This window comes from Scyliorhinus canicula, chromosome 16, assembly GCF_902713615.1.
Source record: "Scyliorhinus canicula chromosome 16, sScyCan1.1, whole genome shotgun sequence".
Taxonomy (NCBI): domain Eukaryota; kingdom Metazoa; phylum Chordata; class Chondrichthyes; order Carcharhiniformes; family Scyliorhinidae; genus Scyliorhinus; species Scyliorhinus canicula.
This window is the reverse complement of record NC_052161.1, coordinates 56,787,277-56,804,514: the sequence shown is the minus strand read 5'-3', so window position 1 is coordinate 56,804,514 and position 17,238 is coordinate 56,787,277. Positions and strand designations below refer to the sequence as shown.

Below are 17,238 nucleotides of genomic sequence, written 5' to 3'. Positions count from 1 at the left end.
TTTGGATCGCCTGGCTTTGAGACTCCAGCCTTAGCTCCACATGGTGGATCCCCACCTTGAGCAGATCCACAGTCTCCGCCAGGTCCTCCAGAGACTCCTTTCTCTGCTGGGTGAACTTCTCCTTCAAGAATTCACCAGCAGCTCCATTGACGACTGAGATGATGGGGCTGATCCCTTACCTCCGCCATCTTCCTCTGTCGCAGGCAACTTTTTTTTACTCCGACAGCTCCTTTGGCCTAAAACCACTTCTGGTCCACGAACCCATCCACCACCAGTGGAACAAATTCTTACACCACCACTCCTGCACTTTTTCCCCATTAAAACATCCGTCCATGAATCGGGGGAAAAGCCCCAAATGCACCGCCACAAGCGGGAACTACCAAAAATACGATCACTCATACCATGACCGCCACCGGATGTCTCCACAATACATCTTTATGAATGTGTGAGACTGTTTCATGGAATCTGGTAATTTCATTCACATCTGAAAGACTGAGATATTAAATCTAAATAAATACACTTCCCAATTGTATGCACAACCTGACAAAGGAATGCACTTTAATCTGAAGGTTGAAAATTGGATGCTGATCGGTCTGACAATTAAATTAATTCTTACCTAATCACATCTCATTACATCAGTGTTTAACTATTTTTCTGGGTTAATGTTTGGGCAAAATAGTTGGGTAAAAGAGACTTGTACTATTTTCAGAAGTCCGTTTTGGTGAGTGTATGAGCGATACAGATTGTGCTGTTGGAAAATAACAATTTTGTTTTGTAACTTATTAAGCTAAGTTCTTACCATTTAAATCCTATGTTTTTTTTTAATGTTCAGAAAAAACATTTTTCTGCTGCATATTTTGATTCTAGCCTAGATTTTCTAGTTAATCTAATTTTATTTAATCTTTTATTAGTGTCACAAGTAGGCTTACGTTAACACTTAAGCAATGAAGTTACTGTGAAAATCTCCTAGTCGCCACATCCGGCGCCTGTTCAGGTGCACAGAGAATTTAGAATGTCCAATTCACCTAACAAGCACGTCTTTTGAGACTTTGTGGGAGGAAACCCACGCAGACACTGGGAGAATGTGAAGACTTTGCACAGATAGTGACCCAAGCCAGGAATCGAACCCGGGTCCCTGGTGCTGTGAAGCAACAGTGCTAACCACTGTGCTACCGTGCCACCTGAGTTGGCATTGTTTAATGTTGGTCACAACCAAAATCTAGAAATAATTTTAGGGAGATAATCTTGTTTCTTCACTGATTAGTGATAAAAGCAGCAAACATATTATTAAGCCAATTCAAGCACGTATTTCCAAGTACTTCACAAATTTATTCTACCAGAATTACTAATATTCCATTTTAGAAAGAAAATTCAAGGGAATGTACTCGTGTCTCAATTCCATAACCAGCTCCATGTCCCAGGTGAGAAAATAGTGTTTGAACACAACACATTGTGGCAGCATTTAACTGACTATCTGGAATACAGTTTGCACCCCTTTCCCAGCTGCCATACATAATGGTAACAAAACATGCTTGTGGCAAAGTGCAAACATTATCTTAAATATTTTGCCTTCCGTAAAAAGTTCCATGGATTTGGGGAAAGCATTGTCCCAGTAAAAGCTTGTATAGCTTATACAGCACATAAGAGGAGCAAAATTTGCATACTTGAGGCCAGCTGTTTAGGTCACGGGTAGGTTTTGAATACCAGAGAATTAAAACTCCGAATGAAAGGTGATATTGAAGGAGTTTCTGTTCTCTTATGTAAATGGAGGAAATTAATGTGTTTACATGTGGAGCGCTTTTCGTCCAAGATTTTCAGATTAAAATTTTCACTGGTGTTTATCAGAAACTCTCTTTTTGCAGCCACCTACCTGCAAAGTCTGCGGAGGAGGCTCAACGGCACCGACAAGAATATGATGAGATGGTGGCAGAAGCAAAGAAACGAGGTGCTCCAGTTAATTACTTGATTACTTTACAGAGCAATGAGATATGTGAAATAACCTGAGTTTCATTACCTATGACTAAACGCAAAATACCATGCGAGAGTATTGTTGTAATTTTGGGAGGTTGGTTAGCTCAGTTGGTTGGACGGCTGGTTTGTGATGCCTACAGCACGTGTTCAATTCCTGTACCGGCTGAAGTTACCATGAAGTCCCTGCCTTCTCAACTTTGTTCCTTACCTGAGGTGTGGTGACCATCAGTCAGCTCTCTCTCTCTCTCTCCCCCTCTCTCTCTTTCCCCCCCCCCCCCCTCTCTCTCTCCCTCTCTCTCTCTCTCCCTCTCTCTCTCTCTCCCTCTCTCTCTCTCTCCCTCTCTCTCTCTCCCTCTCTCTCTCTCTCCCTCTCTCTCTCTCTCCCTCTCTCTCTCTCTCCCTCTCTCTCTCTCCCTCTCTCTCTCTCTCTCTCTCTCTCTCTCTCTCTCTCTCTCTCTCTCTCTCTCTTTCCCCCCCCCCCCCCACCCACACCAAAGTATGGAGCAGCATATGGTCCTCTGAGGCTATGGCTACTTTCAATTGTCATTTACGAAATCAGCCTATTTGCACTATTATTGTGTCACCTTAGAATTCTAATCAGCAAATATTTCCATCCAATAAAAATTATGGTCCTTGTTAATTTTGTCGTTGAGCAGAGTGACTGAATGCATCGAGTTATCACAAAATTATATCAATGGATAATTCGCAGGCTGATATCCTGAAGCTTAGCCACAAGCTCAATAAGTCCCAGATCTGGTCCTTGGCCTGTGAATTAGCTCATCGTTTCTCATCCAGAGTACCAGGTTTCCGTTTTCCTGGATTTGGACATGAAAACTGAGAGGAGTTTTCCTCTTTTGGGGGTAACCGACTAATTAAACAGGTTGATACGGAATGTGATCAAAATTGATTATGTGTAAGAACCAACAGAAAAGTGCAATAATCTTGTGACTTTAAATAAATAACTGGAACGCCAATAGTCTGTAACTTGGAAGGATAAAATCAAGATCAGTTCTTGATTTTAGTTGCATTATGCCTGATGGAGACAACTGTCTCCCCATGGTTAGGAGAATGAAAGAGGATGTGGTGTCTTTCCAGGGAGCAGCCTCATTTCTCCTCTTGGATTGTCAAAGATGGAATTGTCAGAGCTCTGAAAGCAAATTGCTTGATCCCTCAAGGTTTTGAATCAATCTAAATTTGTACTTTAATAAATTTCACTTGTGAACAGCAGTAATTGGGAGGTGTTGGGAATTTTGATTTCATTCAGAAATAAAAGAAGCACAGCGAAGGAAAAAAATTATGAAGGAACGATTCAGACAGGAAGAAAGTATCTCTCATGCTATGATAATTTGGAACACGGATATTCTTCCTAACTGGGAGACTATGTAAGTAGGTCACTGTTGAAAACCAACTGCCGTTTGATTGTGATAATTATGCATGTCTATAATACAATTTTTGTTTCTCATACTTAGTCGAAATACACGGAAGGTGCGCGAATTGTGGTGGCAAGGTATTCCGCCTAGTGTTCGAGGAAAAGTATGGAGCTTGGCTGTTGGTAATGAACTGAATATTACTCATGGTATGTGCACTGCCTGAATCTTTGCATGAATTATTTTGTTAGGGGAAAGAAAGGACAATGTTCTGCTTGAGAAACATTATGGCAAATGCACTGTTCTGACAGCCCTTCAGTACCACTTTATGCTTGAGTGAGGTTATCCAAGTCACTGCAATGATTATTTGGGTTGCACAGTGGTTAGCACTGCTGCCTCACAGCGCCAGGGACCCAGGTTCAATTCCAACCATGGGTGACTGTGGAGTTTGCACGTTCTTCCAATGTCTGCGTGGGTTTCCTCCGGGTGCTCCGGTTTCGTCTCATGGTCCAAAGATGTGCAGGTTACATTGGATTGACTGTTAAATTGCCCCTTAGTGTCCAAAGGTTGGGTGGGGTTATGGGGCTAGGAGGATAGGGAGGGGTTGTGGTCCTAGATAGGGTGATTTTTCAAAGGGTTGGTGCAGACTTGATGGGACGAATGGCCTCTTTCTGCACTGTAGGAATTCTGAGCCTAGTTTGTGAGTTTGGCAGGCCAATGGACTGATAGCGACAACAATAGTCTAACTGACTCTGACCTTGCTTTATTCCAGCAGGGCTCTCTGAAGTTAGACCAGGAAAAGGAAGTTTAGCTGATTGTCTTCCCCAATGATTTCAGGGATCTGGAATCGATTGTAATGTTCCTGCCGCCACCCCAATAGAGTTCCTCTATGATGACGCAGATTAAATCTGCAACCTGCTATTTGGCTCGGTCCCAGGGGAGAAGTTATTTATTAATTGTGCTTGTTATAATTAGTGATCATTGAATGAAGTGTCAGTGTTTTGTAAATTATTATCTTGTGCCAATGTTGGGTATTTTACTGTCTGCAGATAACTATGTGCACGATTTATTAAGATGGGAGTAAATGTAGTTTAAATCATATCATGGTGTTTTCAGGATATAGTCGTGCTGCATATAGTGCACAAATCTTTGCAATATACTAGATCTAATTTTAGCTTCATAAATTGTACTGGGAAGTGTTTAGGAAATGCAGCTCCTTCAAATCAAAGTGGATTTAGAAGTGATCTAATACTTCCTTCACAATATTCAGACCTTTTAACTGAAAAGGCAAGCAGAAAAGCAAAAAATTGATGTTTTGTACCCTAATTTCTTCAAGTGACTAATTGCTAATTTCAATGATACTACTGGGGAGATAGTTAATGGAGGGCGATGGTTTCCAGAAGGCAATTCTTCTGGGTCGTAGTCAGACACGCCCTAATGTGGTGTTTTTAGAATTGTTTTGTCAGTTGTCCAGGATCAGGTTAACTCGGTCGGAAGGGGAGAAATTAACTTTTTTTTTTTTAAATACCGTAATTGTTTATAGTGTCTTTCCATTTCATAGAGCTTTATGAAATCTTCCTGTCTAGAGCTAAGGAGCGCTGGAAAAACTTCAGTGAGGTTGGATCAGAGAATGAAACAGAAGGTAAGCAGACTTTTGATGCAGCTCTCGTGGAGCAAATCATTAAACTACCAAAGCAGAAAAGCAAAGCAGTCCTCGTTGCCTCCTTGCATCATTACAGATCTGTCATTCTGACTTTATTCCTCCATAGAGAAACAGTGATGCTGCTACTTTACCATTCCCGGTTTGCTCTTTTGAGTGCACACCATTTTATTTTCCTGCTTTGCTAGGCCTTTGAAATCTGGAGCTGTCATTGCCTTTTTTGAGCTTCAGTGACCAAGCCAACCTCGGTGACTTGTTATACATTTAAAATGGTTGCATACAGATGTTGGAACCTACCACAGCTAGCTATTCGCTTTCACCATGCAATTCTTCAGTACAGAATAAGTATGAGCTTTCAACATGGTTAAAATTGTGTAAAGTGTAGTTTGGTTTTTAATTAACATTTCATTTAGCTAAAACTCCAAATATGGATGCACTCGTGGTCCATATTTTAATTTTCTAAAATACAGTGAAAAAAATGAAGGCTTAAGGTAAAAAACTTGCAAAATTTGGAAAGTAAGCGAACTGTGAGCACTTATGATAACTGAAATTTATAGAGCAACGCAGTGGCTAGCATTGCTGCCTCATGGCGCCGGGGATCCGGGTTTGATCCCAGTCCGGGGTCACTGTTCAAATGGAGTTTGCATTCTCCCCATGTCTGCATCGGTCTCACCCCCACAACCCAAAAAGATGTGCCGGGTAGGTGAATTGGCCAATTGGAAAAAGAATTGAGTATTCTAAATTTATTTTTTAAAAAACAACTGAAATTCATGCACCTTATCTTCAAGTGGTCTGTCATTAGGAAGTATAGACCCGGATGTTTCAATACAGCATGGGCAGGAGTGCATATATAAATATTTCTGACGTGCAACTGAACACGTGGGGAATCCTCACCAAGTGTGCTGAAGCCAACAATGACTGCCTTGTCCTTGCATATATCTTGCCATAGCCTATGAGAAGAGAAACAGTGTTAGAACATAACCAGGCCCTGGCAACTCTGATCTGATTATTAATGATGCTGCTCAGTTGCCCCCTAAAGTTTGAGAACTTCAGATTAGCTGCGTAGGCATTCAAAACCTCAACTCGCAGCTAAAGTCAAGTGGCGGAGAAGATGGGAAACTAGTGGAATGAAGAATCTGATCATGTAGCCCACAGATTACTACTTGGCTTCACCATGCATCATAAAATAGGGGGTCACCGAACCAGATCAGAATTTTATATGGCTGGTGCAGTCAAGTGCTGTATAAAAGGAAGATGAAGTGACATGCAACTGGAAAAGTTATCCAAAACATGGAGCATATTTGGCACCATTGTTTGCTAAGGTACCTGTAAGAATAGTTTCGACTCACTCCTTGGCGCTCGAGGCCATGGAGTGGATAATCAACTTGATGTCAACGTTTAATCTTGCCTTTCGGTCTGCAATACCAAGTCAACTTGCATTGGATCTTTATATTTAAAAATTAAATAGATTTGAAGTGCATTGTAAGTACTAAATTAAATCTGATAAAAGATCGATCATCACATCAAGCATTGTAGTCCAAGCTGTTCAAACTATTGGTACTGCCCCTTTCCCTTTTTTATAATTAAGTAGTGATCGAGAATGATATGTAACATCCATAAAGGTGAGTTATTGTTGCTTCCTCATTGTTTTTATGTACCATTATGTAACATTCTGTTCTTACTATTTCTTGATGTTTTAACCTATTAAGTGTAATCGTAAATTATCATTAAAGGATTTATTGGGTTTTGAAAGCAAAGGATACTTTTGTAAAAGCAAAATACTGTAGATGCTGGAAATTTAAAATAAAACAGAAAATTCTGGATAAGCCGACCAGATCTGGCAGCATCTGTGGCGAGAAACAGAGTTCTTGTTTCGGATTCAAATGACTCCTCTACAGATACTTTTTTATGATTTGGAATTATGGGTGGTGAACCATTATTGCCCTGTCCTTGATTGTGCACAGTATCATGCTGGCTTATTTGGTTGTTCTAATCTTAAATGTGGGCATTTTCTCTGCAGTAGCACGGTCTTGCATCTTCCTCTGGCGCTGGGCAGTAAATGATCACTGTCATCTGTGTTTCTGTTCGCGCTATTGGGTAAATGTAGGCTAATTTTGGAAAATGAAAGTTCTAGTGACAATTCCTCGTAATAGTTCATGTGAGGGTGCCAGGTTTCCATGTAGCAAATGCTGGAACTATGACAAAGCAAATAAATCCCTCCAAGTCAAATAAAAAGCTGTTACTTAAGTAAATGTTTGCTTGCAGCATTATTGTCATAAGAGTATGAAAAAGTAGGCCTGGAAAATTATGCACATTTAGTATTTGATTATGTAATTAAGATAGGCAGTCAACACTTTTTTTTATTATAAATTTAGAGTACCCAATTATTTTGTCCAATTAAGGGGCAATTTAAAGTGTTCAATCTACCTATCCAACACATCTTTGGGTTGTGGGGGCGAAACCCACGCAAACACGGGGAGAATGTGCAAACTCCACACGGACAGTGACCCAGGGCCGGGATTCGAACCCGGGTCCTCAGTGCCGTAGGCAGCAATGCTAACCACTGTGCCACCGTGCTGCCCCCGTCAACACATTTTTGACCAACATCATAATATTGTCAGTTAAAACATAAATAACAATGTCAGCTTGTCAGTAATGATTTGTTACTGCTTATTTCTAGAATCTGGAGCATCGCAGGCTGATCGAGAGGCCAGTCTTGAACTGATAAAGCTGGACATCTCCCGTACATTCCCTTCTCTCTTCATTTTTCAAAAGGTTTGCAATTTTGCTGAGTCTATTAATGACGGAATGACTCTTAAACCAGAATAATTACAAGCCAGTTTGAAATAAGGCAATTTACTGGAAATAGTTTTCTCACTTACCAAGCAGAATGTTCCAGATGTGCGTGGATTTGTCAAGCAGTGGAAAAGCATATAAAGCTTTGTAACTTACGTTGTACGTTCTTAATAGCTTATGGTTAGGGATTTGCAATGAAAATCGACTGCTGGATAATTACATTGACATTAATTTTGAAGAAAACTTTAATGTTTTATTAAAATTCATGTTGAGTAAATTGTCTGAACAAAGTATATGGAAATTAAATTGATTCGTAAAGAATGCATTTGAAGAGAACTACGCACATCAGTCTAATATTGAACTCAGTTTGTTGGACTTTATTTTTAAAATATCTATTTTTAAAAAATTAAATCAGGGAAGGACTTGCACTACAAAACCCTATCTTTGTAATTTTCTGTGATATAATATGTAAATTGAATGAAACATGGATAAATTCATGAATAGAATGTAGAAATTAAATTTCCAGATCATTCTGGCATAGGGATGGTTTGCTTAAATGGGTACCGTTTCATGTGAATGTTTTTGGAAAACCTCTTCATGGTGGAAGAGCTAAAATACTTTCGTCACAAAATGATAAAGAAAGACTTGTATTCCTGTAGCGCATGTTGTAATCTCAGGGCGCCTCAAAGTGATTTACAATCATTAACTACTTTTGAAATGTACTCACTGTTGTAATGTGGGATGTGCGAAAACAGTTTGCGCATAGCAATCTCTCGCAAAGGACAATGTGATAATGCCTGAAAAATCTGATTTTGTGATATTGATTGAGGGATAAATATTGGCCAGACCAAGGCATCTGATATTTAAAGTAGTGCCATGGGAACTTTTACTTCCGTCTTTGCAAGCTGATTGGGTCTCAGTTTGTCGAGTCTGAAAGATTGTACCACTTGTGCGCACCACTCCCTCAGTACTGCACTGGAATATCAGTCTAGATTTTTGTACGCAGAGATGCGAGTGCCACAGCTGAGATACAATTAACTTGGTTTACATTATATATTTTGGTTGAACGGTTAAAGTAGCTCATAAAGATAATTCCTCTTTAAAACAAGGTTAATCATTGATATCCCCCTTTATAAAATCATCAAAATGTCATTATGACGGTGTAAGTTGTCTAGCAGCTTTTTTTCCTGTTGAGGTGTGAATAATAATCCTGTGAAAGAAGACTTTTAATCCCGAGAGAAATGAAAGAGAGGAATACATCCCGTATTGCCAAACTGATTCCAGGTTATTTCAATCCAACGTTAATCAGAATACTTTTGTGATTTTGTTGTCTGAATTTGGATCATGAGCTTCCAGTATCAACAGAAAATGGCAAACGCCAATGTAGCAGTTAAACCATGTTCAAAGAGAGAATTCATGATGGCGAATTAGCACCGGAGGAATGCCCATTTATTAAATCAAAAGAGCAATCACTGTATCAATTGTGGATATCGGGACATAGAAACAGACCATTTGGTCCTGCAAGACATTGGCAGCATTTTTCTCAGCCACCGATCCAAACCTACTTTCCTACACACTTCCCAAGTATAGGATCATAGGAACAGGAATAGGCCTTTCAGTCCCTCAAACCCATCCCACAATTCAATGAGATCATGGCTGATCTGTGACCTAACTCCATATACCTGCCTCCATATACCAAGCAATTTAGTAATTGTATTCAGTTGACCATTGATAAAGTTAAGCTTTGCAAACATTTAGCTTTCATGACTCCAGCAGATTGGCTGAATTTTTCAACATTTATAGCATATTACTGGTCAAATTCCTGCAGCTTCATATGTACATAGTTGAGATTAATTTGAATTATTTTCAGGTCAAGCAGTGGAATGGGGGAAAGGAGGATGGGGCATGGTTGATATAGTCCCAAGTTAGGATGATGTGCAGCTTCTCTTAGGTGATAGAGGTCGCAGGTTTGCAAGATGCTTTTGAAGGAAGTTTGGTGAGTTGGTGAAATGCATATTGAAGATGGCACATGCTGTTACCGCTATATACTGAACTGAATGAAATGAAAATTGCTTATTGTCACGAGTAGGCTTCAATGAAGTTACTGTGAAAAGCCCCTAGTCGCCACATTCCGGCGCCTGTTCGGGGAGGCTGGTACGGGGAGGCTGTGGTGGAGGAAATGAATCTATACTGATGGTGAGTGGAGTGCTGATCATGTGGGCTGCTTTATGCTGAATAGTGTTGAGGAGGAATGGAAGAGAAATGCACAGCAGGGTATGCAGTTCAATATATTGACTCTGACTGAAATGCTTGCAATTCAATTGGACATCAATGACTACCATCGAGTGAGGGGTGAGAAATTAAAATCAGTAATCACAGTTTGCTTCAGGCTTCAGCCTGCCATTGCAGAGGGCAGCGTCAGCCAGATTCAGGGAGGGTGGATGGGAAACTGTTACTGTGAAAAAGGAATTGTGTTCATTGTATTTTTCTGCAATTAATATTAATAAGATCTGAAAGTTTTGTATTATATTTGAAGGGTGGACCATATCACGATCTCTTGCATAGTGTCCTTGGGGCATATACCTGCTACAGGCCTGATGTGGGATATGTAAGTATTTGCGTTTTGCAAAAATCTTATTTTAAAATTTAGTTGACAAGTCAATCTTTGATTTGCATAACAATTCAGAGCAGGAGAAGGCAAATGAGCCCCTCGAGCCCACTCTACCATTCAATACAATTGTGGCTGATGTCACCTCCATATTCCTGCCCGCTCTCATAACCCTTCATCCTGCTACTAATTAAAAACCTATCTATCTTCTCAAATTTGTTAGTGTTCTGGTGTCCACTGCACTCTGGAGTAGAGACTTCCACAAATTCACGACCCTTTGAGTGAAGTACTTCCTCCTCATTTCAGTTTTACATGTGCCACCCCTTAGCCTCAAACTATGGCCTCTTGATCTAGAAGGTTCAACACAGGAGAACATCTGCCCTGTCTACCCTGCCAATCCCTTTTTGCATCTTGTACACCTCAATTAAGTTTACAGCATGAAAACAGGCCCTTCGGTCCAACTTATCCATGCTGCCCACTTTTTAACCACTAAGCTAGTCCCAATTAGCAACATTTGGCCCATATCTCTCTATACCCAAGCTTTCCCATAGAACTGTCTAAATGCTTTTTAAAAGACAAAATTGTACCCGCCTCTACTACTGCGTATGGCAGCTCGTTCCAGACACTCTCCATCCTCTCGTGGAAAAAATTGCTCCTCTGGACTTGTGGTGATATGCATCACTGTAAATACACAAGGGGTTAATGTAAATACATGTAGACTAGCTAGACACTAGAGAGAGCACCAGAGACGTGACACACAGACATTCAACCAATAGGTCAGTAAGCTAGGACACAACCAATGGGCATTCACGATACACACAGAGGTGACACTACCATAGGGGGGCAATACACCAACTCGTATAAAAGGACACAGCACACATGATCTTCCTCTTTCCAGTGGAGACACTCGGTGAGTACACAGGGTTGATTTGAAACACATCACACCCACCACGTAGATTGTAGCAGACTGGTTTGTCAGTCTGAGTAGCTGTAGCAGGATTAACAGGAGAGTCAAATCCAAGTAGGAGAATCGTTAACAGTTTAATAAATGTGTTAAAGCTATCTCCAAGTCTGAACTTTCCTTTATCAGAGTGCACATCAAGGAAGCAGTTTATGCTACGTCAAGAGTATAACAAAACAGGACTCTCACCTTAAACCTATGCCCTCTATTTTTAGACTCCCCTACCTTTGGGAAAAGATGTTGACAACTACCTTATCCATGCCCCTCATTATTTTATAGGGGCTGGTTTAGCAAATAGGCTAAATAACTGGCTACAATACAGAACAATGCCAGCAGCGCGGGTTCAATTCCCGTACCAGTCTCCCCGAACAGGTGCTGGAATGTGGTGACTCGGGGCTTTTCACAGTAACTTCATTGAAGCCTACTTGTGGCAATAAGCGATTATATTATTATTATTGTAGACCTCATTAAGATCGCCCCTAAACCTCCAACGCTCCAGGGACAAAAGTCCCAGTCTATCCAGCGCCTCCTTATAACTCAAACCATCAAGTCCCGATAGCACCCCAGTAAATTGTTTCTGCACTCTTTCTAGTTTAATATTCTTTTCCATAATAGGGTGACCAGACCTGTACACAATATTCCAAGTGTGGCCTTATTAATGTCTTGTACAACTTCAAGACTTCCCAACTCCTGTATTCAATGTTCTGACCAATGAAACCAAGCATGCTGAATGCCTTCTTCACCACCCTGTCTGCCTGTAACACCACTTTCAAGGAGCTATGAACCTGTACCCCTAGGTCTCTTTGTTCTATAACTTCCCAACTCCTTACCATTAACTGAGTAGTTCCTGCCCCAATTCGATCTACCAAAATGCATCACCTCACATTTATCTAACTTGAACTCCATCTGCCATTCATTGGCCCACTGGCCCAATTGATCAAGATCCCGTTGCAATCACTGTCCACTATGCCACTAATCTTGGTGTTATCTGCAAACTTATTAACCATGCCTCCTAAATTCTCATCCAAATCATTAATATAAATAACAAATAACAGTGGACCCAGCACTGATCCCTGAGGCACACCGCACTATACTGTTGCACAGCACTTCCCTGCTCTATTCCATTAGTCATGAATGCAAAGTTCCATTTGCCTTGATACCTGCTACATTTGCATAAATTGTTTCATGTACGAGGACACCCAGATCCCTCTGCACCAAAGCATTTTGAAGTTTCTCTCCAATTAGATAGGTTGTCTTTTTATTCCTCCAACCAGAATGGATAACCTCTTTCATTTCATTTTTTCATTTCATCCACAAATTCCATCTGCCAAACTTTGGCCCACTCGCCTAACGTACCGATATCCATCTGTAAATTTATTACCGTATATACTCGCGTAACATGCGACTTTTGAGCACCTAATTTGAAGCCTAAATTTCGGGGGTCGCATGATACGCGAGGTACAAAAATCGCGGGTGTGAAATGCTGGCCAAGATAAGTCACATAGCATCCAGCTGGCTTTACTAGGGTCGTTCAGCCACTTGCCGTTTCCATCAGAATACTATTCTTCAGATTTTGACCACAGCATTCTGATGGGAAGATGTTCAGCCACTTGAGGTTTCCATTCATGTTTTTATGAATGGAAACGGCAAGTGGCTGAACGATGCTAGTAAAGCCAGCTGGAAAGCTGTTCGAATCGCGAACAGCTTTCACAGCAGAATCAACTCTGCAGAAACCACACACAATGATACCATTTGGAAGTTTTAGTTTCCAAAATTAATTTCCAAAAAAGTTACTCGCATGATACACGAGGTATACCATAAAATCATGTTTTGGGGACGAAAATTTAGGGGTCGGATGATACGCGAGATCGAAGGATACGCGAGTATATACGGTATTTCCTTTCAGCTTGCAGGGCGGCACGGTCGCACCGTGGTTAGCACTGTTGTTTCACAGTGCCAGGGTCCCAGGTTTGATTCCTGGCTTGGATCACTGCATATGTGGTGTCTCCACGTTCCCCCTGTGTCTGTGTGGGTTTCCTCTGGGTGCTCCGGTATCCCCCCACAGGTCCCGAAAGACGTGCTGTTGGGTGAATTGGACATTCTGAATTCTCACTCGGTGTACCCGAACATGCGCGTAAATTTGCTGACTAGGTGCTTTTCACAGTAACTTTAACACAGCAGTGTTAACGTAAGCCTACTTGTGACAAGATTATTAATTATTATTATTGTTATTACTTGTTTTAGTGTCATCAGCAAATTTGGCTATAGTACATTCTATCCCTGCATCCATCTCTTGTCGGTCGGTCTCCTGCTTTTCTGTGTCAGCCTGTTTCTCGCCTACTTGTCTGTGTCAGGCTGTTTCTCGCCTACTTGTCTGTGTCAGGCTGTTTCTCGCCTACTTGTCTGTGTCAGGCTGTTTCTCGCCTACTTGTCTGTGTCAGGCTGTTTCTCGCCTACTTGTCTGTGTCAGGCTGTTTCTCGCCTACTTGTCTGTGTCAGGCTGTTTCTCGCCTACTTGTCTGTGTCAGGCTGTTTCTCGCCTACTTGTCTGTGTCAGGGTCTTGTAGTGCAGTGAACCAGTTATTTTAATATATATATATATATATAGCGTTTAAACTAATTCAGCAGGGGTTTGGGAACCTGATTTGTACCTCCAGTATACTGGAGGTTGAGAGTAGTGAGGTCATGAGTAAGGTTTCAAGGTTGCAGGAGTGTACCGGCAGGCAGGAAGATGGTTTAAAGTATGTCTACTTCAACGGCAGGAGCATCCGGAATAAGGTGGGTGAACTTGCAGCATGGGTTGGTACCTGAGACTTCGATGTTGTGGCATTTCAGAGACATGGATAGAGCAAGGACAGGAGTGGTTGTTGCAGGTTCTGGGGTTTAGATATTTCAGTCAGCTCAGGGAAGGTGGTAAAAGAGTGGGAGGGGTGGCATTGTTTGTCAAGGACGGTATTACGGTGGCAGAAAGGACGTTTGATGAGGACTCGTCTACTGAGGTAGTATGGGCTGAGGTTAGAAACAGGAAAGGGGAGGTCACCCTGTTGGGAGTTTTCTATAGGCCTCCAAAAAGTTCCAGAGATGTTGAGGAAAGGATTGCGAAGATGATTCTGGATAGGAGCAAAAGTAATAGGGTAGTTGTTATGGGGGACTTTAACTTTCCAAATATTGACTGGATATTTTATAGTTCGAGTACTTTAGATGGGTCCGTTGTTGTCCAATGTGTGCAGGAGGGTTTCCTGACACAGTATGTAGATAGGCCAACAAGAGGTGAGGCCACATTGGATTTGGTACTGGGTAATGAACCAGGACAGGTGTTAGATTTGGAGGTAGGTGAGCACTTTGGTGATAGTGACCACAATTCAGTTACGTTTACTTTAGCAATGGAAAGGGATAGGTATATACCGCAGGGCAAGAGTTATAACTGGGGGAAAGGCAATTATGATGCGATGAGGCAAGATGATGCATAGGATGGGGAAGGAAACTGCAGGGGATGGGCACAATTGAAATGTGGAGCTCGTTCAAGGAACAGCTACTGGATTGGATTTGTTTATTGTCACGTGTACCGAGGTACAGTGAAAAGTATTTTTCTGCAAGCAGCTCAACAGATCATTCAGTACATGGAAGAAAAGGGAATTAAACAAAATTCAAGAAAATACATGAGAATACATAATAGGGCAACACAAGATATACAATGTAACTACATAAGCATTGGCATCGGTTGAAGCATACAGGGTGTAGTGTTAATGAGGTCAGTCAATAAGAGGGTCATTTAGGAGTCTGGTGACAGTGGGGAAGAAGCTGTTTCTGAGTCTGTTCGTGCGTGTTCTCAGACTTCTGAATCTCCTGCCCGATGGAAGAAGTTGGAAAAGTGAATAAGCCGGGTGGGAGGGATCCTTGAATATGCTGCCCGCTTTCCCCCGGCAGCGGGAGGTGTAGATGGAATCAATGGATAGGAGGCAGGTTCGTGTGATGGACTGGGCGGTATTCATGACTCTCTGAAGTTCCTTGCGGTCCTGGGCCGAGCAGTTGCCATACCAGGCTGTGATGCAGCCCGATAGGATGCTTTCTATATTGCATCTATACTGCATATCCTTGATAAGTATGTACCTGTCAGGCAGAGAGGAAGTGGTCGAGCGAGGGAACCGTGGTTTACTAAAGTAGTTGAATCACTTGTCAAGAGGAAGAAGGAGGCTTATGTAAAGATGAAACGTGAAGGTTCAGTTAGGGCGCTTGAGAGTTACAAGTTAGCTAGGAAGGACCTAAAGAGAGAGCTAAGAAGAGCCAGGAGGGGACATGAGAAGTCTTTGGCAGGTAGAATCAAGGATCAAGGGCAGCACGGTAGCATTGTGGATAGCACAATCGCTTCACAGCTCCAGGGTCGCAGGTTCGATTCTGGCTTGGGTCACTGTCTGTGTGGAGTCTGCACATCCTCCCCGTGTGTGCGTGGGTTTCCTCCGGGTGCTCCGGTTTCCCCCCACAGTCCAAAGATGTGTAGGTTAGGTGGATTGGCCATGATAAATTGCCCATAGTGTCCAAAATTGCCCTTAGTGTTGGGTGGGGTTAATGGGTTATGGGGATAGGGTGGAGGTGTTGACCTTGGGTAGGGTGCTCTTTCCAAGAGCCGGTGCAGACTCGATGGGCTGAATGGCCTCCTTCTGCACTGTAAATTCTATGATTCTATGATAACCCTAAAGCTGTCTATAGATATGTCAGGAATAAAAGAATGACTTGGGTAAGAGTAGGGCCAGTCAAGGATAGTAGTGGGAAGTTGTGTGGAGTCCGAGGAGATAGGAGAGGTGCTAAATGAATATTTTTCGTCAGTATTCACATAGGAAAAAAACAATGTTGTCGAGGAGAATACTGAGATACAGGCTACTAGAAGGTCTTGAGGTTCATAAGGAGGAGGTGTTAGCAATTCTGGAAAGTGTGAAAATAGATAAGTCCCCTTAGCCGGATGGGATTTATCATAGGATTCTCTGGGGAGCTAGAGAGGAGATTGCTGAGTCTTTGGCTTTGATCTTTATGCGTCATTGTCTACCGGAATAGTGCCAGAAGACTGGAGGATAGCAAATGTTGTCCCCTTGTTCAAGAAGGGGAGTAGAGACAACCCTGGTAACTATAGACCAGTGAGCCTTACTTCTGCTATGGGGCAAAGTCTTGGAAAGAGATAGGATTTATAATTATTTAGAAAGGAATAATTTGATTAGGGATAGTCAACACGGTTTTGTGAAGGGTAGGTCGTGCCTCACAAACCTTATTGTGTTCTTTGAGAAGGTGACCAAACAGGTGGATGAGGGTAAAGCAGTTGATGTGGTGTACATGGATTTCAGTAAAGCGTTTGATAAGGTTTTTATAAATGACCTGGAAGAGGGCGCAGAAGGATGGGTGAGTAAATTTGCAGATGACACTAAAGTCGGTGGAGTTGTGGACAGTGCGGAAGGATGTTGCAGGTTACAGAGGGACATAGATAAGCTGCAGAGCTCGGCTGAGAGGTGGCAAATGGAGTTTAAGGCAGAAAAGTGTGAGGTGATTCATTTTGGAAGAAGTAACAGGAATACAGAGTACTGGGCTAATGGTAAGATTCTTGGTATTGTGGATGAGCAGAGTGATCTCAGTGTCCATGTACATAGATTCCTGAAAGTTGCCAACCCAGGTTGATAGGGTTGTTAAGAAGGCGTACGGTGTGTTAGCTTTTATTGGTAGAGGGATTGAGTTTCGGAGCCATGAGGTCATGTTGCAGTTGTACAAAACTCTGGTGCGGCCGCTTTTGTAGTATTGCGTGCAGTTCTGGTCACCGCATTATAGGAAGGATGTGGAAGCATTGGAAAGGGTGCAGAGGAGATTTACCAGGATGTTGCCTGGTATGGAGGGA

At 41.9% G+C, this 17,238-nt stretch overlaps 1 protein-coding gene across 4 annotated transcripts in view; it reads left to right on the top strand.

Moving 5' to 3' along the window:
* The window catches only part of tbc1d12b (TBC1 domain family, member 12b), a 104,267-nt gene that overhangs the window by 73,504 nt on the left and 13,525 nt on the right, over positions 1-17,238 (top strand). For 3 of the 4 annotated variants that reach the window (XM_038822406.1, XM_038822407.1, XM_038822409.1), the window contains 6 exons: positions 1,863-1,945; positions 3,236-3,353; positions 3,441-3,547; positions 4,900-4,980; positions 7,679-7,773; positions 10,331-10,402. In XM_038822406.1, coding sequence (XP_038678334.1) covers positions 1,863-1,945; positions 3,236-3,353; positions 3,441-3,547; positions 4,900-4,980; positions 7,679-7,773; positions 10,331-10,402 — 556 coding nt within the window. The remainder of the gene's footprint in view (positions 1-1,862; positions 1,946-3,235; positions 3,354-3,440; positions 3,548-4,899; positions 4,981-7,678; positions 7,774-10,330; positions 10,403-17,238) is intronic. The other variant, XM_038822408.1, reaches the window with a different exon arrangement.